General features: G+C 39.1%; 1 protein-coding gene across 1 annotated transcript; it reads right to left on the bottom strand.

Moving 5' to 3' along the window:
- Nucleotides 1–238: 238 nt before the first annotated feature.
- LOC100645460 lies at nucleotides 239–24,212 on the bottom strand. The gene is made up of 9 exons (XM_003399428.4): nucleotides 23,802–24,212; nucleotides 4,281–4,517; nucleotides 3,811–3,923; nucleotides 3,577–3,686; nucleotides 3,376–3,454; nucleotides 2,972–3,111; nucleotides 2,512–2,658; nucleotides 2,068–2,290; nucleotides 239–1,557 (listed from the first exon to the last, which is right to left on the bottom strand). The coding sequence occupies exons 1-9, from the start codon at nucleotides 23,889–23,891 to the stop codon at nucleotides 1,359–1,361; spliced, it is 1,338 nt and encodes a 445-aa protein (XP_003399476.1). The 5' UTR covers nucleotides 23,892–24,212; the 3' UTR covers nucleotides 239–1,358.
- Nucleotides 24,213–25,752: the final 1,540 nt, after the last annotated feature.

The following is a 25,752-nucleotide window of genomic DNA, read 5'->3' as shown; positions in this document are numbered from 1 at the left end:
TCCATAATATTTCAAAACGTTTGATTTTCTTCATAAAGTAGGTAAGTCACGCGATCCACGTTTCACTCCTGCGTTCATTCACTTGTGCATCGTTTGCTTGATAGAAAAGAAATTTATCATACTTATGCATCCATTGAATTCGAAACGTTACTCTCCATGAAAACGAAATCTTGTTCGTGGAATAAATTTTAACATCGTTCGAAAATTGGGTCCAGGTAGAATAAACGTTTCCAGAAACTTTTTCTACATTTTTACTGTATTTAAAAAGGCATATACTTGTAACTCGTTGAACATGGAATATTTCATTGAGCTGTAACAACAAAAATTCGTGTCAACGAAAAAACGGAGTAACACTCTAAGTCTATTTCTTGTTCCATTGTCTAAAATTCGTAGATTTTCTTGCTTCTTTCTTTGTACAAAATGTAAAATTTATTCTGTTATCCGCGACAGATTAATTTTCAAGTTACTACATTCTTTGTTCCAACTATTTTTTAGAATTCGTAGATTTTTTTTCTTTTCTTTATACAAAATACAAATTTTGTTCGTGATGATAATACCTCTAGTTGGACGGTGCGAGAACCATACATGCGCACGAAAGAACGTTCCTACGCGTCGCTAAGACAAAGGATGATGTTTCTGATTAATGAATTTATGTACAAAAGCGTTCGTCTAATTCCATCTTAATTAAGTAGGTATTACGCAACATAGTAAAAAAAGAATGCTAAGTACCTATATTTATGACTATCATATGATACATATACGATCTAGTTGAAGAACCTTCTCTCATACAGAGATACTAAAAGTAAATGGAACGGATTGCCATATATCTACGAATGAAACGTGTTATTTCATTGTAGAATCCGCGTACAAATTAATATTTGATCTTTCTCAAGTTTCCTGCCTTTTTGAGAAAACCGAAGTACGAGTCAGACAATAGCTGAATATTAATACAAAAATACTCTTTGAAGGCAGGAATTGCGAACTAAGTGTATCATATATTAGTAGTAACTATTGAGGACGTATCAAGCTATACGTAAGTCAATCCTTAACGCGAAAAGAATTCCCAAACAGTGTAAGTGTTCATTACTGTTCTTTGTTAAGAATATAATCAAGCATATTATTGCAACGCGTCTGTATGCTTTTGTTTCGAGTCAAGGATCAACCATTGTCTATTATCTCGATATTCGTGTAGTTTGTCTTTGAACAGTGTGAGCAATGACTCTATCGATTCTAGATACCCGTTACGCGTGGTTGCGTTGTTATAAAAGAGCTTCAATTATGTTCGAAACATTAATCAAAATGATAGTTTGTTTTATACATCTTTTCTTTTTTCGTTATATATGTTAATTTGATGAATATTATTTTCCAGAATAGTGCGAGCCGATGTTCGACGGCGGCCCTCTGTGATGGTGATGATGCTTCTGACCTGGTCCGGAATATCTGCTCCCTGGCCTTGAATGGACTATGGCGTAGTGATCGCTGTTCGTCGATATCGACCTGGTTGAATTCATCGTCGATCCTCCGGAAGCATATCCTTGCTTCCCGTTTAAGGAGTACCTAAACACAGACAATGATTCAGTCGAGTGTTCGATCGTTGCTAAAAATAATCTCGATGACAATACGTTGATAGATCAAACACGTAGACGATTAGTCATTTTGAATACAAAAGCAATAATTAAAGGCCATAGTATTTTTTAAATATGACGTACGATGTAGCATCAAGTTTCACAAGCAATGCTAAATTGACTAAAACATGTTTGAAAAGAAAGAAGTATTTTTTCTTCGCTATGCATTTCATATACTCGTTTAGCTCACGCGAGCAATATTCATTATTTCGCTTCAACAAGCTAGCAATCGATGCAAAGAATTCACTACCGTGTTTCAATCAATTCGAAGCACGCAAATTCCTCGAATCCTCCTTTTCTAAACATCTCAATTACACTCCGCACTAAAAGAGAATCTCTTTCGCCTTCGGGGTAATTACAAGTTCCGTGGAATTTCAAGGAATCTTTCGTCTTCGTGTTCTTATGATCTGAAACGTTGTTCCAATGAGAAATAAAATCGAACCTCGAGCCGTATTGGGAGCCATGCCAGCTACGATACGGATCGTAGTCCTCGATAATCGATGGCTCTTTCTCGATAATGTCCGTCCTGGTGCAGCTGCAGGTCATCGCGGAGCAGAGGAATATATTGATTATCAGCATGATGAGGAACAGAATGCCAAGAGCTACTGCCAGCCACAGCAGCCATAACGGGTGAACGCTGCCATCCTCGTACAATGTCTGAACGGCTATGAAACAAGTACCGCGTTAACAACTATAAGAAACCTCTCCTGTGGAAAATTAAGAACAGAGAATTTCATCGAAATGGAGAAACTGCTGCATGGTGGTTAATTAATTCAACTCCGGAGGTAGGAGTTGAAGTAGAAGGTATAAGTATAATCACGCAGTGTTATCCACGGAGTAAGCAGGAAGCGATGGTATAGTATGAAAAGTATGGTGCGATATTTACATGGTGTTTGACCAGGGTCAAGAACGAACACGCTCGTGCCAGCTAGGAGCACTCCTTCCTCGCCGCTCACGCTTTGTCCATTAATTAAGGACGCTCCCTTTATATCTTCCTCGTTATCGCCTTCGCAAACGGGGATACCGCAGCTTCCTGGTGGAAAAGAAGATAAACCGTTTTACGTTTCACCTGTTATCTATTACGACGCATTATTTACCGTTCGACACTCGCTCGACCACCGCGAGGAAGGCGTTCTGAAATCTCTTCTTGCAAAGTAGAAAGCGTAATCGAACGAACCTAGACGCGATACGACTATGGTTGTCGGTGTCCGTTCGAATAACGCGTTTACTAAATGTCCAAAGAAAGTTTCGAGGGTATATGTTAATTGCCGAGCCGAGTTGAACGGCACGCTGTAACCCAGATCGAAGCAGGCCGTAATCGGAAATCATTCAGCGAATCAGTTTACCTCTGCACACGGCGATGTCACATTGAAAATGCACCTGCGGACTGTCAGGGAACCGGAACATCGAGAACAATGTCGCATCCGCCAGGCCAGTGTTTCGATCGTAGATGAATTTCGTCATGACCCGAGCCTTTACGGGACACCTTTGTCATGGAAAATGAACGTTACGCAACCGGTTATGATCGTGATCGCAGCCGTGACAGCTTGAATCGCGTAAAATTCATATCGGGATTATGTAACTCTGTTGGAATTATCATTGATCCGTTCGACAAAAGTAATCGACAGTTTTACATAACTATTATAGATTAGATTTCCACAAACTTTATAGGTACACGAACGATTTTGATAAATGAATTCGTCCTAGAGGACGAACAAATGAAGATAAACGAGGTGGATGTAAAACGTACCCTTTATCGTCGATCAGTTGTACGCTGCTGTTTCGTTTGTTGAACGCAAAACACGACTTTACTTTGATTCCGTACATTCCTGCAAACGAGAAAGATCGATGAGAACGCGTGAACACGACCGCGCGTTCACGCGCTACGCGTGCTCGTTAATTCCAATTAAACGTAAGGAGTGAAACGGAGTAAGAGACGCTATGTACGAACCATCTGGTCGCGAGATCTCCGCACGCAAAGTGTAGTTGTGACCATAAATAGCCTCTTGCACTTTGTGGCCTCCGTCCAAAAGACGCAAAGATACTAGCGAGGTCTCGTTCCTGAGCAAAGAAATTATCGTATCGTGTTAGGATATTAAAGTCTTTCTGTGTAGCAATCCACTCTCGTGGATTGCTGGCGATTCCACCGAGATACAGGATAATATTAATAAACTGTGATATGTACTTGGCGTTTTTGAATCCAGCTTTTCCGCACGTGATCACGTAAAATTTATCGTCCGCCAGCTCTAACGTCTTGTGTATCCTTACTGCGATAGGAATGGACCGCTCCTCGGTATCCTGCAAGAATTACAACGGGATTAAGGGGAATTTGTTGCGAGTGCGTTTAATGAAGGACGACGTTTTCCACCAAACGAATAGAGTCTCCTGATGTTATCGGCCGAAGTAATAAGAGTTGAAGCGGTGTTCTATTCTGATATTTCTGTGATATCGTTTCGTGAGCATAGTTAAACAGAATGTTTCGTTATATCTGAAGATCAAGAACGAATTTAAAATGCGATAGATTGAGCATTTGTCTTACCTGACCTTACTTTTCGATTTTAAAGCATTTGTTTCAGCAAGTAGATCTTGTCACATTGAAAAGTGCTATCAATATGTGTTTGAGTTTTAATTATAGAAATGGAAAAGATCGCTTACGTTGTTTACCAAAACGCCACAATAATCCGGGGAGCCTTTGGGCGCGAGAAGATTAATGGCGAGCGTGGCGTGTGTAGAGCCGTTTCCGGGCGCCATACATTGCGGCGTCCGAAAATCTCTGGCATGAATAGCTCCCACGAAACTTTGATTCAGGTTCACTCGTATCGTCATGTGGCCGGCCTTACATGTTGCTGTAACCGTCGGTTGAAACTCCGTGTCCAATAATTGCCCGGTGACCTGCGATTGAACAAGAATTACATTGACTTTTGACAGCAAACAGCCTGATCGAACGAAACTTTGGTAATGAATTCAACTACTGTAGATGGTTACTAAAGTTGTTTGCTTGTTACCGTAGTTGTTTCGATGAACGCTAAGCGATATCTAGGACAGCTAGGAATCATACTAATCGACTCCATATATTGGAAGGTGAAGAAAAACGATGGTATCACAAATATTATTTTTCCAAATTTGTGTTCAAATTGAGAACTGTTTTCTGCGTATAGTAATCAATCTTCGATTTTTTTTAGAGCCGAATACTTATCATGTATGAATTTAATGAATTAAGAAAAAGAAACGTAATTGATTAGTTTAGTTTCTAAGAGATTCACTTGCAACTAGAATATAACAGTACAAAGATATTCTCTACTCTGTTGCAAAGATAAGCAGTGAAAACGAATATCAAAATATGTACTCATCGAGATGGTCGATTTTCAATCTGAAGGAAGACTCGCTGGTAAAGCTCGTTTCTCCACTTTCGTTTTCCAACATTTGCGTATAGTACAGATATATCGACAGCTGGAGATAGCAACAGTTGGATCATAAGAATCGCAGTTGAAAAAGATACGAAAAAATGAACCAAGACACAATTAATATTAACATACCAGACTAATTAGTCTGCCAGCTTTAATTATACTCAGTTAATTGCCCCTTGCCCTTTAAAGATCGCATACCAGTCCTCAAGCGTCCACCGTTCGTCTCGTGGTTATAAATTATTTAATTAATTACAATCAGACAAGGGGAAGAATTCTCGTGACCATGGCGAATTATGTACCGGATACCCCTATAGAAAACGATCGAAATTCACGAGTTTTTGCTCGGCCGTGCATACCCATCGAAGCTCTTGAGTCATAACGAAAGATCGGTGATATTTTCTCGTGCCAATCGCTAACTTAATGCCCAAGTAAACTTGGACCGGTCTGGGCGGCAGCTATCAACCCACGCTAACTTTCAATTTCATGTGGCCTCACCACGTTCATGCCACGGTATATGGTAGACATGTATACATATAAGTATGTCCAGAAGTGCCAGACGGATATACGCCAACAATAAAATAGAACCGAACTAGAGACGAGCGAAAGAGATGCCACCGCGACAAGCATCGAGTCTCTTGGAAGCGAGACAAAGGTCTGGAACGTAGGCGGTTGCAAGGCCAACGGTCCTAAATGCTTCAGTGGCCTCTCTCCGCGGAGAAAGAGAGAAAGATCAGAGACGTGTTGGGTTACAGAAAAGGATTCCTCCTTCTCGCGGACGGTTAATCGATTATGAGAACACGACATGGTAACGTATACGCGCGTCCTTGCGTTTTGCTGATTGCTCCTTTTTCGGTCTCAGTTCTGCATGCTTATGGTATCCCTATCTCGTTCGCCATCTATATTCTATTATCCTTAGAATACCAAAACTCAGACCGCCTTTGTCTTCCTTTCGACACTGACGAATGACATCCTTCCGAATTTCTTTTTATGCCAACTTCTTTCGTTCGGAACGATTAGTTCCGTTGATTAATACGATCCTCGTGGATCCTTAGTATTTTCGTAATATACCTTGGCTAAGTTAACTGTGATCTTAGACTTGTTATTTCGTTATAATCCGTTATACGTTTAGCCTACTTATCTATTTACCAGTCGTATTGCAAACAACAGCAAATTCATTTTCTTGAGACTTGTGATTGCTGGAGAAAGGAATGCGTTAATTATAGGCTGATTGCGAGTATACGCTTGAGACCCGAGGCTTTACGTAATCGATACGGTAGCTCCAATTAACGAATACTTCAAGGAGAGACCGGCAGGAGAAGAAACGAGACCAGAGGTCCTCGAGGCTTCGAATGTGAGACGAGCTCCAATGAAGGATACGGCTTTACCATTGCATCGTTATAAGAAACGCAGAGGTCTTTTCTAATTTCTACGATCTTAAGGAGGATCACGATATGTGCGTAATTACTATGATTCACGATCATTGGGCGGGTCGTAAATGCACGCAACATTTGATATTGCACGAAATCTTTTATACATCTCCTCTGGTGGATTCACGCGAAACTATGGTCGCGTGCTAGACGTTAATCGAAGTCGACATTGTAGCGAGCGTAGCTTTCTTCCTGCGTTGGAGACGTAAAAAACGTGTGCTCACGCCGTGGAACACGCCCCCCCCCCTCCCCATTTGATGTCTAAAGTGACGCAATCAATTGCTGAGCACTGTGCCTTGTCCAGGTAGCGGAGAGACGAGAATAGTGGGCAGAAGAAAATGAGGGTGACATCACGGAACCGGCTGCTTATATAAACGAAAGTTAACGCGATCCGAGCTAGCGTGTTGGTTAGATAACATCTAGAACGTGTCGGGTTGTTGGCGAATTTCGCGTGGGACACGAGGAACACGGGCTGGAAGCGGCGTTCGAACGGATCAACAATCGATGTAACTCGCTAACGAGCGATTTTACTCGTCCACAGGGAAAGCAACAATTAGCCGGCGCGGACGCGCGACGGCCGGTCACGAAATAGAATAATTCATGTACAAGGAACCGTGGCGGGCAAGTGGCCACTTAGTAATTCGCTACGATAGAATGCACGCTATCGACAATCAAAACCCCGGTCGATAAATCAATGAATTTTTTCGGCTTCGTCTACATAGGCGAAACTGTGTAACAACATCTTCATAGAGGTGTGTGTGTGCACGAGAGCGCGCGCACGAATTTTACGCGTGGATAGCGGCAATGTATCAAGATTTAATCCGACCGCCTTGTGGCCGCAATGTTTCAACACATTCCGATAGTACACACCCATGGGGCAAGTATGCGAGCCGCTGGAACGAGGGCGGAATAGTATCGACTGTGAAGCGGCGACTATTTTTTCCGAATCGAATGAAATATATTGGCGGACTTATCGAAACGTCGGACATACGCGAACCTTCGCTTCGCCGTATCGCTTTTATTAAATACGTGAATAGGTATAGGGTTTCGAGTACACACCGCTGCTAAACCGTGAAACTTCTGCTTGTTCGAGATAAAGGGGTTTCGAAAGAAAGTTTTACTGTTCTCTTTGGATGGCCGTAGTTTATCAGGATTTCCGATTCTTTTTATCGTTTCTTCGGGAGGAATAGGAGATACGTATTGCACATTTCGATCCAAGTTCGTAGAAGTAGTTGGAGGATAGGTCGGGGTGTTGTTTAAAACTTTTCAAACTCTTCCTTTTTTGGTCACAGTGGATACTTACTTGTATCGAAAAATAGACAGTTTATATGCAGTGACTCACGAAAATATTTGAATATTTACCATCAAACGAGGCGGAGAGAGCAAAAGCAGACTAATTATAAATCGTATTCTTTCTTAACGTAATGTATCATTCATTTTTTCCTAATAACTTTATTCCAATAAGCTATATGAATCATACAAATATGAAATAATTTGGCTTGTTCAAATCAAACCCTTCTGCAGGTAGCATAATGAAAACAGTTACTGCAGTGAATATTTTCTGCTCACATCCATTTTAGACAATGAATTACTCAATCTGTTGAATATCGTGGTTCGCTTTTACTCTCAATGTCTCATTATGTATGTACAGGTACAGGTTTTTATTGTGTTCAATGTGTTCAAGTATATTTGTGAGTCACCGTATCTGGAATTCGCATAATAGGAATTCAGTGATTCTCTTTACTACCTACGATTTTTTATTTTTACTAAAAACATTAAATGTACGATTAATTGGATTCAATTGACAGTAATTCATTTAATCAAGCACCAATTAAAATTTCATTCCAGTAAATGGAGTCCTTCCGTTCTGAAAAGTATGATCGCTATAAAACTGTCGTTCGTTCGTAGAAATAAATACCGTACATAGAACAGTGATGATCTTTTTTGATTCACTGAGAAGTCTTCCAAGCGGAAAGTTATAACGAAGCTCTGGAAAAATACTAAACGTGCGCGGAACAGCACGTGGTGCGGCCGAGTAATTGAAAAATACGAGGAAGTCACGTCTCCGTGGAACAATGCTGCTGTGTCACACTCGCAAACTGTAATATACTACAGGCGCTTACAATGCCACCGGTCTTCCTGAGGAAGCAAGTTTTAAGAAACAACTTGCAGTAATTGTTTACATGCCTCCCGACCTTCTTTCACGTTCGATGTACCATTGTTTTTTCTTGAAAACGCTCTCTGTCCCTCAATATGTTCGCCAACGCACAGGAACCTGAACTTGAAAAGGAAATATATCAGTTTCTCACCACTCATCGCCTGCATTCTTTAAACGTTCGAAAGTATAGAGCGTCTCAAATTTGCACGATTGAGAACTTATACAAAAAAGGAGGTACATATTAGCGTGGTAAAATATGCATATAATGCCTTAAAATATCAGTGTGTCGAAAGTAGAGTCGTGATTTTAATGAACTGGTTATTAATTAATTTTGTCTGTACCATCGACAGCACAACAAGAACAATAATGAGAAATGCATCGTGAAAGTTTATTTTTATAGAGCGCTGAATTAATTAGTAGAGAATTCGAACACCTTTTTCGTAAATAAAGAGCGATCTCACGAGTTGATTTCACTTAAAAAGAAAATCCGTGGTATCTCTGAAGTGTCTGTTAAGAATCTTTCCCTAACTGCTTAAGTTTATAGCTATGATTCCAAATGATTCTTTATTTACATGCTCGATTAAACCAGAAAAACACATACTTCCGATTAATATACAGTTGGGCCGTGTTCGAAACACAAATTATATCATTACGAAGAAATACGTCCCTGAAGGTAACGTGGCGATCATGCAACACCTTCGAACGATAAAATTACGTACAAAGCAGACTACCAGACATTAATATAACAATTACGACGTTATCAGATGTATCGTTCCTTTTTGTTCTTTTTCTTTACGATTATTACAGGCAGAGCTCTAAGGCGTTTGTCAATGCGAACTGCTTGCACGTACGCTGCATACATGCAACGTAGAAAGCGCATTCTTTGGCCAGAGGGCTCGAGCCAGCTCACGAATTATCTTGCGAGGAAAAGGGAAGAAGGAGACAGCCGAAACGTATGTTATTGACCCTGCCTTCTTCAGGTTCTTTCGTCTAACCGTCTGTGTCGTCGATTTTCTCTCCTTCCTTTCTTTCTTTTCTTTTTCCCTTTCTTCCTGTTCTTTTCCTTTTCTCCTTTTTTTCGCGTCCACCGAAACCCAAGCCAGCGGCATTTTCGCCAGAAATGGCACTCACCATTTCGTCGTACAATTTGCGATCCGATCGTTTGGCAAGTTTTATGCCTGGACGTTTAACGGCACATTGTTTAACACACACATTGTTTAATAATGACCGTTTACACGGAAGCATTCAGGGAAAACGGTTATGTCGAACGGTACGCGAACAAACAAATGACTTCCGAGAAGGAAGATCCTCGAAGAAATTTCTAAGAGGGGGACTCGGTAAAACTTCGATTTCCTTCTCATCGATAAAGAAGCATTCGCCATCAGTAAATATATATATATACACATATAATAATATACATATATATATATATGTCGGAGATGCAGAGACATCGAGCCTTTCTTTTGGAAGATTTCTCAATACTTGGGCTCGGGGTGACATAACTGGTCGCCGAACGTAGCCACGGTCACGGGATGAACGAAATGTTTTACAAAGGAGGTTCCAGTGTTAAGGGATACGCTGTATAAACAATCAAGTCTTGATCAGGAGCAATGCTGGTTTATGTGGAACTGCCTAGTTACGGCGCTTGGGAATTTGTTGATATTCCCGATCGATATGTATTTGATATATGTAACTGTATCTGTCTTTTATTTTGCAATCTCCTTGGAGAGTTTACTGTCATCGTCTTGGAGTCAGTCTTAGAGAAACCCTGTGCCAGAGTGAACGTGTCAGTGTGCTATCAAAAATATATTAAAACGTACAGAAAGTTTCCCGTTGACCGTGGATTAGTTACAGAACCCAAGAATATTATTTAAAGCATTTGTTTACTTATTGTTTGATATCTTAGTTAACCGATAAACTAACTTTGTAAAGAAATATAATTTTATGTAAATACAACCTTTATTGAACATCATGATGGCAAATGCTAACGAAGAATCGTCTCGCGCTCGAAATCCAAACGACAATTCGACATATATATATATATATATATATATATATATATATATATATATATATATATATATATATATATATAAATACAATATATATATATGTATATTATATATATATGTACATGTATATATATAATAATATACATATATATAAATATAATATATATATATGTATATTGTATATATATGTATACATTGGTTTTATAGCCTCTTTGTCGTGAGTCAACATCAGATGTAGTTTTGATTGATTGGTCGAAGAGAACAGACATATTTGTCGTACAGTTTCTTTCAAAATATATGGTATATTGTTCAAGGTAAATTCGGTTTATGAGAATTACGAACTTATTGGGTTCAAAACTTAGGTTTGGATACCGTGATTGTGAAATTATCGAATGAAGTCTGAAATGTAGAAAGCTATGTACAATATTATCCATCTTATCGTAAATGCTCACACGTATGTTGTTAAAATTATCTTGTAACTAACTTGAACTACTAGACAAGCCAGCTATAAACTATACGATTATTTAAAATAAAAGTAGCATCGCTGTATTATATACTAATAGTATTTTAAATGTTGAACATTTGCCCATACTATTTTCCAAATTATCCCCATTTTACAAAAAGAAACGTCATAACCCAACGCAGTCTTCGTTGAAAACGATGAATTAAAATCCGAATCCCATGTATATCCCATAAAAAGGCCTCAATGGCCACGATTGGCTTAATTGTTTGCAATATTTAAGGACTGGGAGAAGCCTCGCAAAAGCTACAACGCACTTTGTAAGAGATGAAACTCGCTCTCGTCCGTTCAATAATTCGACTCGGAAATTATCAGATTAACCATCGTCGGAAGTAATTGTAAATTTAAGTTTCGCGATATCTGATCGAGCGGGCGCGTCATCTCCTCCCACTTTTACGGGAGCGCGATCCTCTCGAAACCCGAAAGCGTGTAAGTGAAAGCAGAGTGTGCACCGGGCCCTGGCACGCTGTCTGTTAAATTTACGCATGGTAGAAACGGTTCGAAAGAAAAGCCGAGACACGTGAAAGTGTGCGATCCGCAGAAGATTCCGCTCTGTGTACGAGCGAGCGTTCGACTCGCGGGAGAGCTCCCGCATTCCGTTCTATTATGTTTCGCGTCGTTCACGAGACAATGCGCTCAGAGAGCCTCCGTGATTTTCTTCTAAAACATCAAGTGAAAGCATATTTGATGCACTCAACGCAATTAGTGGAACGATGAAAGGAACGTGGTGTACGCGCGTAATATATTGAGTTACCTTCGTTAGACCTTGTAAATTTGAACACGCTCACTGCCGATGGATATCGACTTAATTCGATAGAGAAACATATATGTACTTTTATAGCCAACATGATCGGTTGCATTGGTAGTTAGGAACGATACAATCGTTTCAATAAGCGTTCCTCTAATCAGTTTCCTCGTGGCAGAAAAACAGCCCATAAAGCTTGCTCTGTTGAAACCGAACGATGTCTACATGATCCTTGTATTATTACCACTTGCAATTTTAACGATGGAAAATATTGATTTCACCCCTTCGTTCTCGACAATACGTATAGGATATCGGTCACGTTTTTATGAAATTTGTATAATGTACCATGAAACGTTAGACGTTAAATTTGTATAGTGGCTAATGGTATTCCGTTATTTTACTCTTTTGTCGTGCGTCATTGTGTTTCAAGCGATCGATTCTGTCGTCTTAAGTTACGTAAATCTTCGCGTCAAGGAATCCGCTTTCTTTCTGAAAAGTAACCGATTACGCCTTGTGCAAATAACGCGGAGATGAGATTCGCAACGAGTTTGTTTCTTATCGTATATATTACGGACTAATAGAAATGCACACGCACGGTCATGAATACATTCACACGTATGTCCGCGTATCGTAGGTTTAATAACCGCAAGAGATCGCGCGAACGCATTTATGTATACATATGTGTGGTATTATACGTCGGTGTTGGCTAATGGTCAGTGTATGGGTGTATACTATACGCTTTCTGCATGCGTGTTATTGAATGGCGAAAGTGAATTGCGTGAAATTATTACGATTATACGAAACGCGCGTGGCGCGAGAGCAACGATGCTTATTACCTTCACCACCTGCGTCGATAAATAGATAAACGATAAGTTTCAATAATGTTAAGGTGTTTGAACGGGTGGATGCCGATGCTGTTCCCTACAGCATCTACGATGTTACCTATCTCAGTGAATTTTTACCATAATGATTTTTTATCGTGAAGCGAACAAAGGAACTATGGCGCCAGTTTAATACATGTATAGTATATGTATACTATATAGTATACTAGTATATATGTATACTATATAGTATATGTATACGCATATACTACGAGATCGTTTATACAGCAGATTTGTAGGAAGAAAGAATACTCAAATGTATATGGCAAAATAAGATGGTGAATTTAATCAAAATGAATTTTGAAATTGGAAGTGAATATAAGTTAATGATGAATTAATAATCAGAAGCTGCGTTTACTAACATACTGTAGATTTAAATTACCCATTGAAAGATAGAAATACTATATTTTGCTATTTAATGTATGTCTGTATAGATCTGTATATATCTGCATGTATTTAATATTATATTTTATAATATCCCTTGCATTAACGTCAGAAGTCTTTTCATCTAACTAGGAAATTTTTCTTCATGTAGATCATAATTCACAAATTAAAATATCTAAGAACAATAAGCTCGTGAGGTACTAAAATATTTCCAACAATTTTAAAAATTACAAACGTCAATTTAATTATTGCGTATAGTATATTTAAAAATCAGTTCGATAGTGACATAGTATGCTATTATGCAAAGTTATTATAATATAAAGAAGCAAGTGTCCGAGTACTTTTGAACGATGAAGTATCACACGAAATACAAATTCTGTATAATCATATGGCGTTTAATCGATGAGATCGATGTTAATATCGTAGTCCAGTTATCGCTGTTTTTAATTGAACTGTTAAAACCTGAATGAGGAACGTACGTACGGTGCAATCAATAAATCTTACAGCGGCGGCGGTCGATGTAATTTCTCGTAGAGCAAGCAGCTCTTCTTTAATAATCGCGGGCACACATGGAAGAAATTAAAATGAACGATACATGGCGAATAGAGCCCAGAGAACCTCGGTACCTCGACAGCCTTTTCTACGCGGTTTTAATTAATCTCTGACACGATTGCAAATTTCGTAGACTTACGCTCGGACCCAGGTATGCTTATTAATAAATTGTTGTATCAACGGCGGATCGTTTATCGCAGCTGACTGTATAGTTGCTTAATCTTCAACGATAACTCATTAGACAGATTGAGAGAGAATCATCTTTTTGTGTCTGGGTAAAGAAAATCGGATACTTTCCGATGTCGCGCCGTTAAGACTGCGTCGAATATAAAACCACTGAAATGAAAATAACGTATGTTTCCACAGCTTCTATCGGAATTCCAAGAAAGGGAGCCTCTCTTTCGTTGTGATTAATTCTACATCGAGTTTAAGCAGTTCGTGCAAGCGCAATAAAAGCATAGCAATTAATACATATTTCATCTTCACGTGCAACTTCTGCTACTCTGTCGCTAGCCACTCATCATGCCGATTAAATTATTAGAATATCATGATATCGTTGCAATTAGTTCCAGTTCTCTTATCAGAATCTAAAATGGCTAGAAATTGCTAGATTCTTATCTATTATCATTAATTTTATATTCATTTCAAATCAAATTATTCAAATATGCAATATAACATAGTCAGAATAAAAGAAATAATTTAAAAAAGATGTTATTTATACTTGATCATAATTATAAAATATTTTTTCTACAACTTCGTTGGCGTGTTTGCAACTTTAAATCTGAATATGAATTGCGTGCTGCCTTGGACGTTTCTCTCAGAGCCACATTCCGATTAATAAACGGGATCGAGCGTTTCTCGTCGTCTCGAGAGAGAAACATTATGAACGAAAGGGTTCGTCGAAGAGCAAGATAGAGTCGCAGCCAGTGGCCAGATGGAAAAGTATGGCGAAAAGTGAAAGCGACGAAATTTAAAAGCAAAAAGGCAAAACTACGCTGGATTTTATGACCGGTTGAGGTCACTGGTCCAGCTATCGTGTCGTGGCGAAATCGATGCTCCCGTGGCTTCGAAAGCCTTGACTTCCAAACATAAATCTTTTGAAATTGTTCTTAAGAAGTTAAATGCACTATTTCTTTAACTACTCAATTTCGAGTTGTTATATTTATTTTGTTTTTTATTTATAAATTAACTAGTTTACTTCTAAACGACCGTCCTTTAGTTTTTAGGTATACTTCACAAGAACATGTTTTAAAAGCTTCGATTTTACGATATCTTTCGAAATGTATAGAAGTATACTGAATAATTTAATTAACTATGAACACGAGATTGCAAATGTGTATGTAAATTCATACGTTCACCCATATTAAAGGAAGATTGAGATCTATTTTATCTACCAAATGCTATAACAAGTATTTTATATATTCTTCTATGAAGTGATTACAAGAAATATTTGCACGTATCCTCATTATGCAGTGAAGCATATCTTTAGCAAATTCCACATTTCATTCTGAATTACTTCTTCCAATCACTGTATTTAATATGTCACTGTACATTTTTCCATAAACCTGTAATAAATACACGTAAACATCCACATCTAATTATCAAAAATCTACTTTCATGAATTTTCATTTAAAATTACCAAGCATAGAAGAGAATACGTTTCATCAATTTCATGGATATCTTTTTGACGCATAGAATTTTCTACTACAACATAATCAAATTACTATATTGCAGATGAGGACAGTACCCAAACATTCGAAGGAACAAGCGTACAAAGCTGGATGAACACGTTTCAATAATTTCGCACGACACGGATAATGAGTGTGTATGACAACGGGACGGAGTGATATCACTGCTCCGATACTATTTTCTTAACTGTGCCGTTTATCTTTCGCGAAACGGTATCATTACGTTTGCGAACGGCAACACACGGCGCGGGTTTATTGTTCCAGTAGAACAACGATTCCGTATGTGGCGAATACTGACGTATTTTACGGTATCCAACGAACGATTCGATTGCAAAGGGTGACGCCACATGAAAGGAAGTACGAAATAAAGAAGGTATCGAAACTCGATGGGACACCGAATTTACGGGAGATCCGACGTAGCGATACGTTTCCGACGATTGTGCTTCGGAACGACGACTCATAAACCGATGAGTTAACCGATGGATAATGGCGTCGAACAGGAGAAAGAGAACAGCAAGAAGTTTGATGAAGAAGGAAGTAAAACAGCGACGCGATTTCATGCGGCAGTCTGGGCCGTTCTACCTCGTTTCCCAGAAAACGATGAAGAATTCAGAGCCCAGGTGAATTCGATTTCGAGTCGAATGGTAGAACCGGGGGAATTCGAGGGGTACGATTCGTGGTTTTACAGGTTGCTTCAAAGCTAACATGATTGTCACTGAAATGAAAATTGCACTATCTGTGATTAAACAAGGGTGATCATGGCAAACATGCGTATAAAAGTTGGCTGTTTATACTAATATAAATGACCTGTAAGACAATGCGCGTTTTAGTCAGTTACGATGCATTTGATTTTTCACACTTCCTTCGCATATCTAACAGATACGTTTATATTACTCGCAGAAACCAGTTGATACGAGGAATCGTATAATCTTCTAATAAACATTTCTATGATATCTATTCGATAATTATAGATTGAGGATCATTACTATTCGTATCTTTCAAAAGTTTACAACTCCTTTTCTCAAATACTCTCTACGTTCATCTTTTCTCTTAATCCGTATCCCTTTTCTCTGATTTTCAGTCGTATAATCTTTCAAATAGACGTTTTCACGATATCTACCGCCTATGAATTATGCATCATTATTCGTATTATATCCTCCAAAACTTTACAATTCCTCCTCTGAAACGCTCTGTATGTTCGCCTTTCTTCTTCCTCCGTATCCCTTTTCTCCCCCTGGTACCACGTTGGGTTCCGTGGACCGGAGCCCATAGGTAGTTTAAACACTTGACATGGTTCGATCCATGGAGCAGTCATATAGGTTTGCCCACGGCAGTCGGCAAATCAGCCATGTCAGTGGAGATCGTGATTTATATCCGTAGTTCTCCCGAGGGCGACGCCAGGACGAAATCGACGGAGAGGTACGTTCTTCACGCTTCGTGTGCAGTACCTCGGGTTCCTTTTGTGTTCGACGTGTACGTGCACAGCCCGTTCGCTGGCAACACATCTCGCCGCGTACGAAATGGCATTGTCGTAAAGATGTAAGCGTCCGTGAATCCTATCTGGAAGTCGAGGAAGCACCGGTGAAACCACGAACCAAGAGAATCAAACTTTTGTGGCAGTGTTCCTCCGGTTGGAAACGAGCGAGTCTCCTCCACCGACAGTGGTAATATTAAATACGCGGTTTTTCATAGGAGAATTTAACGATCTTGCATTTTTTTCGCTATATAAAATGACGAAGAAATAGCTACTAGTCCTGTTACAAGAAAGTCAGTATTAGAAAATGGTAAAAGTTGCTGGATGCCGTTAAAGTTGTTTGGTAATTGAGAAGTTGGAATGGCAAACGATTTATTAATTTATTCGAGCTTTTAAGAGTACCGCTATGATAAATGCTAATTACACCGTAATTGAAAGAGATGGAAGTGTAAAATACAAATAAATAAATTTACCCAATCCAATACACTTTATTTATACTTCCTTGAAATTTCTGAATGTGATAAACGCTAAAAGTTCATAGTTTTTAAGTAACAAATAATATAACTTATCAAATTAAGAAAAATGCGTTTTCTTGTATCTGTTTGAAGCTTTTGCTTCTGGTATTTACTTCGTTTACGATTGCAGTTCCTCATATTTGGAATGATATCGTTATCTATTCAGCAGTCGAGACATTAATTACGCGACTATTTCCTCGTGTTTGTCCAACGATTTGCACGATGGTGATAGAAGGTGTGACTAGGTGGATCGCCTTTAATTACGACGCTTCCCGAGAAATATTTTAACAAGGTATTAACGCTTTGCTGGCCTTGCGGCGTAGGAGGAAGACGAATACTCGGTGCGGTGCTTATTTGTCAGCATCGCTGGCATTAAGAAAACGAGAATGAGGATGAAGAAAGAATTAATTGCGGCATAGCCGAGAATATTCAGAGCTCGAAGCTCCTTTGTCTTGGGCTTTGCCACCCAAGAAGAATAACAAAAGATATGGTGCACACCTTGTTAAAAATCTACAAATCTTTGTTCTAATGAAATGATAATATCAGGAGAAGATGGTGCAAGTGACGATATACTTAATTTGAGAAAATTGTAGATAAAATTTAGTAACACAGTACTGTGGTACATAGTTATAAAAGTTTAGAAACCCATAGTCTCTAAATAAATATGGATATCATGTATTATTTCATGCGCGTGTTTTTGGGAAAAAGAGCACTTGCATTTCGTCTGAACTGATCAAACTTGGAGAACAATAGTCTCGAGATTTATTTACTTCAGAAATTACGTCGCTCAGAAAATTACACTGGTAATGTCTCTTAATTTCTAATAAAGATAAATCCATAACACACCGGTTATCATTGGACTTTGAATTTACATATATTGATAGGAAATTTAAATGTGCAAAAAAAAGATATGTTCATGGCACTCCATATTATCTTTTCACGATCATAATTTTCATCGCGATGATTCATCAATAAATGAATTTCGCGCATTATACGCATTAAATGATATATGAAGAATTATAAGCGACAGCATTGTTTAAACATATTCACTTTCATTGCCGTTTAGTAATATCTCGATAGGCGGGAAAATAATGAAGCCGGGAATAGCGGTGAAATCGCGTATTGTACGTAGTACGATGCATAGTATGCACGCCGTGGCTGGAACGCGTCATCATTAGCACCGTTTCCGTTCGCTCTGATACACAGCGCAGCTCGTAACGCTGAAACGATGCGTGATTCCCAGCGGCCAGATCATTCTAGAATTTACCAATGCAAATCGATGAAAAAACGACGCCTCGCAGCGTTAACGCTGTATCTTTCCATAGCCTCGAACATCTGCATTCCTATGTAAAAGAACTTCGTACCAGTCTGTTCGAAAGTGCAGTGATGCCAGAGAAAAAGAGCAGACTGGCATGATGGTTATAAACTGTTCGGCCATATTTGGTCCAGCTACCTGAGTGCCACAACATTTTTTAAAACGTAATAGCGTAATTAATCAAGATTGTACAAATTTCATTTCTTCAACTGGATTTGGGTAATCAGAGTGTGTTGTAGGTGATACATATTTGATTTGACTAATTCGAACATTAATTCTACTTCAGATGTGATCCTCATTAATTTGAACAAAATTTAGCAAAGTAGTAATTCTGAATAATTTATAAGAATCTGTAACTACTTTGTACTTGTTTGTAGTCAATCAGTTATGAGAAAATGAAATGATTCAACAAAAATTCTATAACATGGTCCATATCTCTATACTAATAACATTTGACATAATTGTTCAAAAATTTGAAATCTTATTATCGTCATTCTCACTTCGGTCACACTTATTGTCAGTCGTGTAGAACAACTTATTATCACATCGTCATTCTTCAATAATTCAAATTCTTCCAAATTCCAAACATGCTTTTTTCACAGCTAGTTGAACATCTGACAATTAGAATTACAATTACACTTATTCCAAACACATAGAACTTCCCCTTAGTTATTCCTGAACTAAATTCATATAAACCTATCTCAATAAGTCAAACTTAACAAAGAACCGTGTCATATAATCAACCAGGAGGATCGACAAATATCCTAGTTACAAAATCTCCAATCTCCATAGATATCTCACTGTTATCATAATAAAGAAAGTATTTTATATGCAACGTTGGAACATGTTTCTGTCGTCTAAAATCGAACAATACGCGTTATGCTTCCGTGTCGCCGGTCGTGTATACGTGTTTGATCTTCGATGTAGATATAACGTATGATATACCAGCTACGAGTAGTTATAGCCAGCCGTGCGTTGGGTGGATCGTCGATATTCTCCCGGCGCTCGTAACCCTCTCGTACCCGTTCTCGTACCTTTCGCAATCTCAAACGAAAGACATATTATCGCGGCCGAACGTAGGCCGCCCCTGTGGCGTAGGCAGAGACGCTATCTGGTCTGTACTCGTTCTCCCAAAATGGACACGCCAATGAGAGGAAAAGTATGCAACAACAGAGGTTCTGTCCGTTTTTGTACAAGATTCTGTATATGGCGGCGCACTTACACTGCAGCAAAACGAAAAAAATCCTTCAACAACATTTGCTCGTTCTTTACCCATCCTCCTACCCAACCAGCGAATTCGTTCAAAGAGATCCAAGTAAGAGCACGAATTCGTTGAAAATCTTGTCGATTGATCGACCATAAGTAATATGTACCATGTAAGAATTAATTGTGCGTTGCATCATGCTTTCGGTGAACCATGGAACATTTCTGAAGAAACCATTCCGATATTATTGCATCTAGTTAAGATTTGATATTCTAATTCGTCAAACTGCTCTTGTAACCAGCATGATCAAGCTAACCGATTAGAATATTATTTTCAATAACATGTCTACGTATTTACTGTTACATCTATGCATTCACATACTATCATAGTTACGAATCCGTCGGTTTGATTTAGCTTTTAAGCTTCATTTCAAAAGGAGACGCAGTACGAAACCGATACGAAAATATAATCCTTAAGCCTAAGGTCTTAGACGAAGTCCAACGTATCAAAAATGGATAGAATGTCATCGTTGGAGCATTGTAGTTGTGATCCGACTGTGATTTTCGATCACAGTTTGTGGACTTATAAACGGCTGAATTTACGAACCCGCACGGTTGTCTGCTCGACGAGAAATGTCCGACGTAAGAGGATTACAAAGGTGGAATAAACGCGAGAGATGCCGTCACGCTTTAAATTCTGTCGATTGCCACAGAAGGAACGATGCTGAGTGTACATGCGTGATCGCGGATTTCACATAGCGCCCCGTGGAATTCTCGCGGAAAGTGAGAATTCCTCCGCTCGTTGAGAAATAAGATAGGTATATGAGAAGCATAAGATTTTCTGTGCGAGACTGTCGCTCTCGAGGACGCGCAATGGTATGTCGCGTACACGGATGAGTGCAAGGATGAAGGAATGGATTTTTCTTTCGACGCGACGATGTCTAGTTTGCGTTGCGTCATTTCGACGTGATCGAATATTTAACTAAGAGGATCGCGCTCTCTTTTTCTACCGTATGTAGTCATACCAGTAGTGACACACATCTGTTACTCTGAGCCATGAAAAGAGTAGATACTATATAAGTGAGTAGAAAAAGATATTTGTTCGCGAAAACTACATGTTAAGCTTTAATGTATATTTTATTGTACCATGCAGGAAAAAAATTTATTTATATTTTTATCTCATAAAAATTTCTGACATAACCCAGGTTTTGCAATTTCTGCCAGTATGCAGGTGCTTTCATGTTCATTCCACCGCAATGAAAATTAGCGTTAATTTTACTAAAAGCACCTGCACGATTTTAATAAAAACAAAAATCTGAAATTTTGCTGATATTTGCAAGTTAATAAAATTAAACAGTAAGCTTAGTATTCACAGTGTTTTTAGATCCGGAAATTCTCGTAATCGGATCATAATTCGACCATACAAGAATTATTCCATAAGGTATGTTGCCATAGCTGGAATTGGATGACGCGCGTTAAAATATCTGTTGAATAAAGTGTGGAATTATTAAGCAACGTTAGCGCGAGTTTACGATTATCCTCGTTTATTGCGTTCTATTCTTCGAGACGGTAGCGTACGATTCGCGATCGCGCATACACGCGCAAGGAGCATAGCGAAACTGGCGCAAAATAATTGCTCAACGAACCCAAACTTGTCACCTCGGCGTGTCACAGATCGAGCCCGTACGTTCTATATTGCAGTGATATGGTAGGGTGACTCATAAATATTAATAAAGCGGTGTTGTGTAAATTGATCAACGCGAGGCCGTACGCTTTAATAAGGTTACCTACTATTACGAATGATCAGTAATGCCCTCGATTGACAAGCATCGCAGAGAAATGAGAAGAACTTTAAAATTCTTGGCAAGTTCGGTACAAGCGTTTGCAATTAATTCGCTGATGCTCAGCTCGGCAGCCGGCGAACGTCATTAAAATTCCCTGCGAGCTTGCGCAACTTGCTTTCGAATCTCTTGTGTGGCGAAGTTTTCCAAAACATATCGCCGATTTCGATAACATTCGCTGTGTATCCCTCCGATGCGTTTTCTCGTCGCTGACACGAACGTAATTGTGCGTACGTAAAAAGACGACGTTCGATTCATGGAGAGGGTCCCGAGAGTAAGGTCTATTTATACGCGCGGGATTCGAACCAAAGCCAAGTTGTATCTACGATTTACGTAGTAGATAACCCCGTATGAGGCAAGGCCAGTTTCCTGTTAAATAGATTTTTTAATTAAGTAAAAGTTCGGTCCGCGAGGAGTGGTATACGGCCAAGCGGCTGTGTGCATCATTGTTTCTCACTGCCCACTTAAACGGTACGTGTTTGCACGATACATACCGGGTGTTCGTTGCATCGGGCGTTATGTACGCGTTATGAACCAGTCCAGACAAATATCTAGTCACCCAGAGATTATGATATTTCTTGTAGAAGCAACTTACGCTTTTGCATTATCCATAATGGAAAGTTCGCTTATGAATAGCTTAAGATTTCCTTTATATCAAGGTAGCTCTAAAAAGAATCATTTTCTTAGGAGAAGAGATGAATAATGCTAATGTTTTTCATATTCACCCAGTATTTACATTCCATTGGTACGAGCTTTAAACACGTTTCTATATCTCCCATTCAATTCACGCATAAATACACACCGTTCGTTTGTTCGTTCTTTTATCCAGCACACGTAATTGTGCAATTCACGCATTCGATGCCCGTCCCATCGATACACGCACACGCGTGGCCGCGTTCGTGGTAGCCCGCATTCTTGCTGGCCATAGGCAGATCCAGAGGATCCGCGGCATTTCGACGTACAATATATTTCGACTGGAACGAGACAGAGAGAACCGTGCCATCCAACGATGCAGCCCTCCCGCTGGACATGCATTCCTGTATCGCGTTCTCGCAGAAACCAACGAAGCTGGCCATGCTCCAGCCGGTCTATCTGAATTTTTCTCGGCGAGAGAGCGCAACGTTCTTACCGAAACAATGTGGAAAGGCAACGTTTGCGGCCGTTAGCGTATCTACTTCCCGATAGATTACTGTATCATATCGTATTGCGTGGTGAGCACGCGAATGCCTAAACGATCTGCTTTTTTTCATGAACGGTTTCGCAATACTTTCGAGTACCGTTCAGTCCTTGTGGATCCTTGTGGTTTTTCCTAATTCTCCTAATGAGATTTATGACTGCAGTTTATTGTACATTTTTCTAATTTGTTTAACGGTTGAACGTCAGTGACACCGATTTGGAAGCGACGGGAGTGTATTTGCGCGAGATGAATGAGTCAGCTGGAGACTCGGCACTCGATCGTGGCGATTTATCGTCGGCGAACGTGCGTTTATATGTATCTCGCGTTATCCCAGCAAGATAAAGAACAGTCATCTTCCATTTCGATTTGACCAGTTTCCCGCGGTTCTGTTTGTCCAACGATGATTGCGTATCGCTGATCTTAACTCGTGCCGATACACAGATGAATAAACGACAGCGATACAGGTAACAGCACAACTGCATCAAGCCTGCATTCCGGCGGGTATAATGTACTTCTCGATGGGGACATCGAGAGAAAAGTCCACAAAAGTCTAATTAATACGTAATTCATAACAGTTGATTAAAATCATCGGATATTGAGGTCTTATCTATCCAAGAAACCAATCGTAATATGCTTGGAGTAAAAAATTATTGAGATTTAAACAAAATTACCTCCAAACATTTGCATCTATGGAGAGATTCCTTTGGCTATCGATTAATAATGTATCGTAACATAAAAGTATTTTGCAAATAAAAATTACTTCAATAAAAACAGCTACGAATATTTCGTGAAGCATTTCATTTATTGATAATGTAAAAGAAATCGTTGCAAAATGTATTGTACGTAGAACTTCGTGACTGGACATTGCCAAACTTACCTGGCCGACGCGAAGCGCCACCAGAACCAAGAACAGTACCGACACAAGTGCACTGGTGAACGCGTGAAAATTGGTCCTTCTCACTGGCATTTTGGCAGAGTGCGTGCCACACTGAACGACCGACTACGAAACGTGTCACGTTCTTGCCAAGGCTCTCTTAAGGCCAATCTCACGTCACATTTTCGTTATTTGCCGAGAACAATCTCATCGTATCGCGCGCGTTCAGCGAATGATGGGACGGTTTCGAGGCGGCCACGCGGTTTTTACTTTCCGTAACGACGAACTGAGGGAACGTGGCGATCGTAAGCACGGCCGTATCGTGATCTCGTGGATGGTGTCTCGAAAACTCGATGGTTCGTTCAAGAGAACTGGAAGCGAATGTTATACTGGCGCAATAATGACTGTTCCTCCTGAGCTGCTCCCAGGGACGCTCAGGTGTTCAGCGTTTTTGGTGGGGATAGATCGTGCCGCAGCGGCCATTCCCTTTTCATCCGATATTGTATGCGATCCACGCATTCATGTCTCCGAATCCGGCAATGAGCTTTGTATATTTCTCATGGTTGCTGCGCGAGGCCAGCACTGTGCACACTACACATGGTTCGCGTAGAAAATCTCTTTATCGACGTGCCTGGGAAATTCGAGAACGTTCTCATATGGTTTCGAAACTATTTTCTACTAGATGGTGACCTTAATTTGCAAAAGGTGATCTTTCATTTTTTCACAGATAGGAAAATGTTTCTCTTTATGGTAATTATATTTGATTGTTAATGTCGATGTAAAAGAAAACAGAATTTGGAATTTTCCATTGAATATATTGAATATTTTTAAAGAGACACTCGGTTTAAATTGTCAGATGTGAATATTGATTTCGGAAAACGATTCATCTGCTTTAACACTTAAATTTCGGAAAGTCTAAGCCCCATGCCTGAAAAATGAAATATTTTGGCTTTTAAACATTTGAATTAGATGTTTATTATTTCGCCTGATTATATGTACGAAAATTTGAATGCATTGACAATAATCGAATAATTACGTCCAAGAAACGATTCCATAGATATTGATTGTAGGAACGAAGATTGTAGGAATTACAGAATTGTCGATAGTCGTGACGCTGGTAAGGGTATTGTCGTGGCATCTCTTAAGTTTGTCACAATGCGGATGAAGGTAAATATCGAAGGCAATACGATGATTATGAAATTATTCATCGATAATGTGAAAACCATCTAAGATAGTGATGCATCGTTACCTTTACGCACAGATAATTTTTTTATTAATTTTTTTTCCAATCCACCCAACAATTGTACATAAATATATACAAGATGTAACGGTATTATTAGATTGCGTATGTTTGTGCAATTTCATATTTTTATAAACGTAAGTACAAAAATGGAACCTGAATAAAAATTTGTTTTATCTATTAAGTATCAAAATAGTTTGATTTGCATATTATATATATTTCTGCATTCCTTTTTACAGAGTTTAGTACTTTTGAGTTACCCATAAATCCACAATCTACATATTACGTATCTACAGTTAATGACATGATGTACAGAATAAATCACTAAATATATGTAGACACTTATAGCGATAAGTGGATAAAAAGTATTCATTTAAACGCGGTAATAAAAAGTTACAGCTATGAGGATAAAAGTTTTACTGGGGCTATTTTTCTTATGTGTTAACGCGAAGCCACCTACTCAAGCCGAGTGGCTTAATTGGTCTCTCGGGAAACTTGAAGGCGTGAAAAAGGAATAAAATTTTCATTCAAAGAGAAGGCAGTGCTAATTCATATTTTCTTGCGCAACAAGGCGAGACGTTATATTTAAAGCATACTGAAAATGTAATCTTAATGAAAATCCAGACGTTTTTGTTTCCTTTGAAGGTTTTTACCTCGGAAAAATGTTTGTGACCCACTTCCCCACAGAAAAAACAGCTCTAACGTCGACTTCCC

Source organism: Bombus terrestris, chromosome 12 (assembly GCF_910591885.1).
Source record: "Bombus terrestris chromosome 12, iyBomTerr1.2, whole genome shotgun sequence".
NCBI lineage: Eukaryota > Metazoa > Arthropoda > Insecta > Hymenoptera > Apidae > Bombus > Bombus terrestris.
The sequence above is the reverse complement of the archived record's forward strand: the minus strand, read 5'-3'. Positions and strand labels throughout refer to the sequence as shown.

Coding starts and splice junctions, on each gene's coding strand:
- LOC100645460 (XM_003399428.4), bottom strand. CDS start 23,891: ATGCCAGTGAGAAGGACCAATTTTCACGCGTTCACCAGTGCACTTGTG. Junction 4,518..23,801: donor TGGCGCTTCGCGTCGGCCAG/GTAAGTTTGGCA, acceptor GTTCAATCGCAG/GTCACCGGGCAATTATTGGA. Junction 3,112..3,375: donor CAACTGATCGACGATAAAGG/GTACGTTTTACA, acceptor TCCATGACAAAG/GTGTCCCGTAAAGGCTCGGG.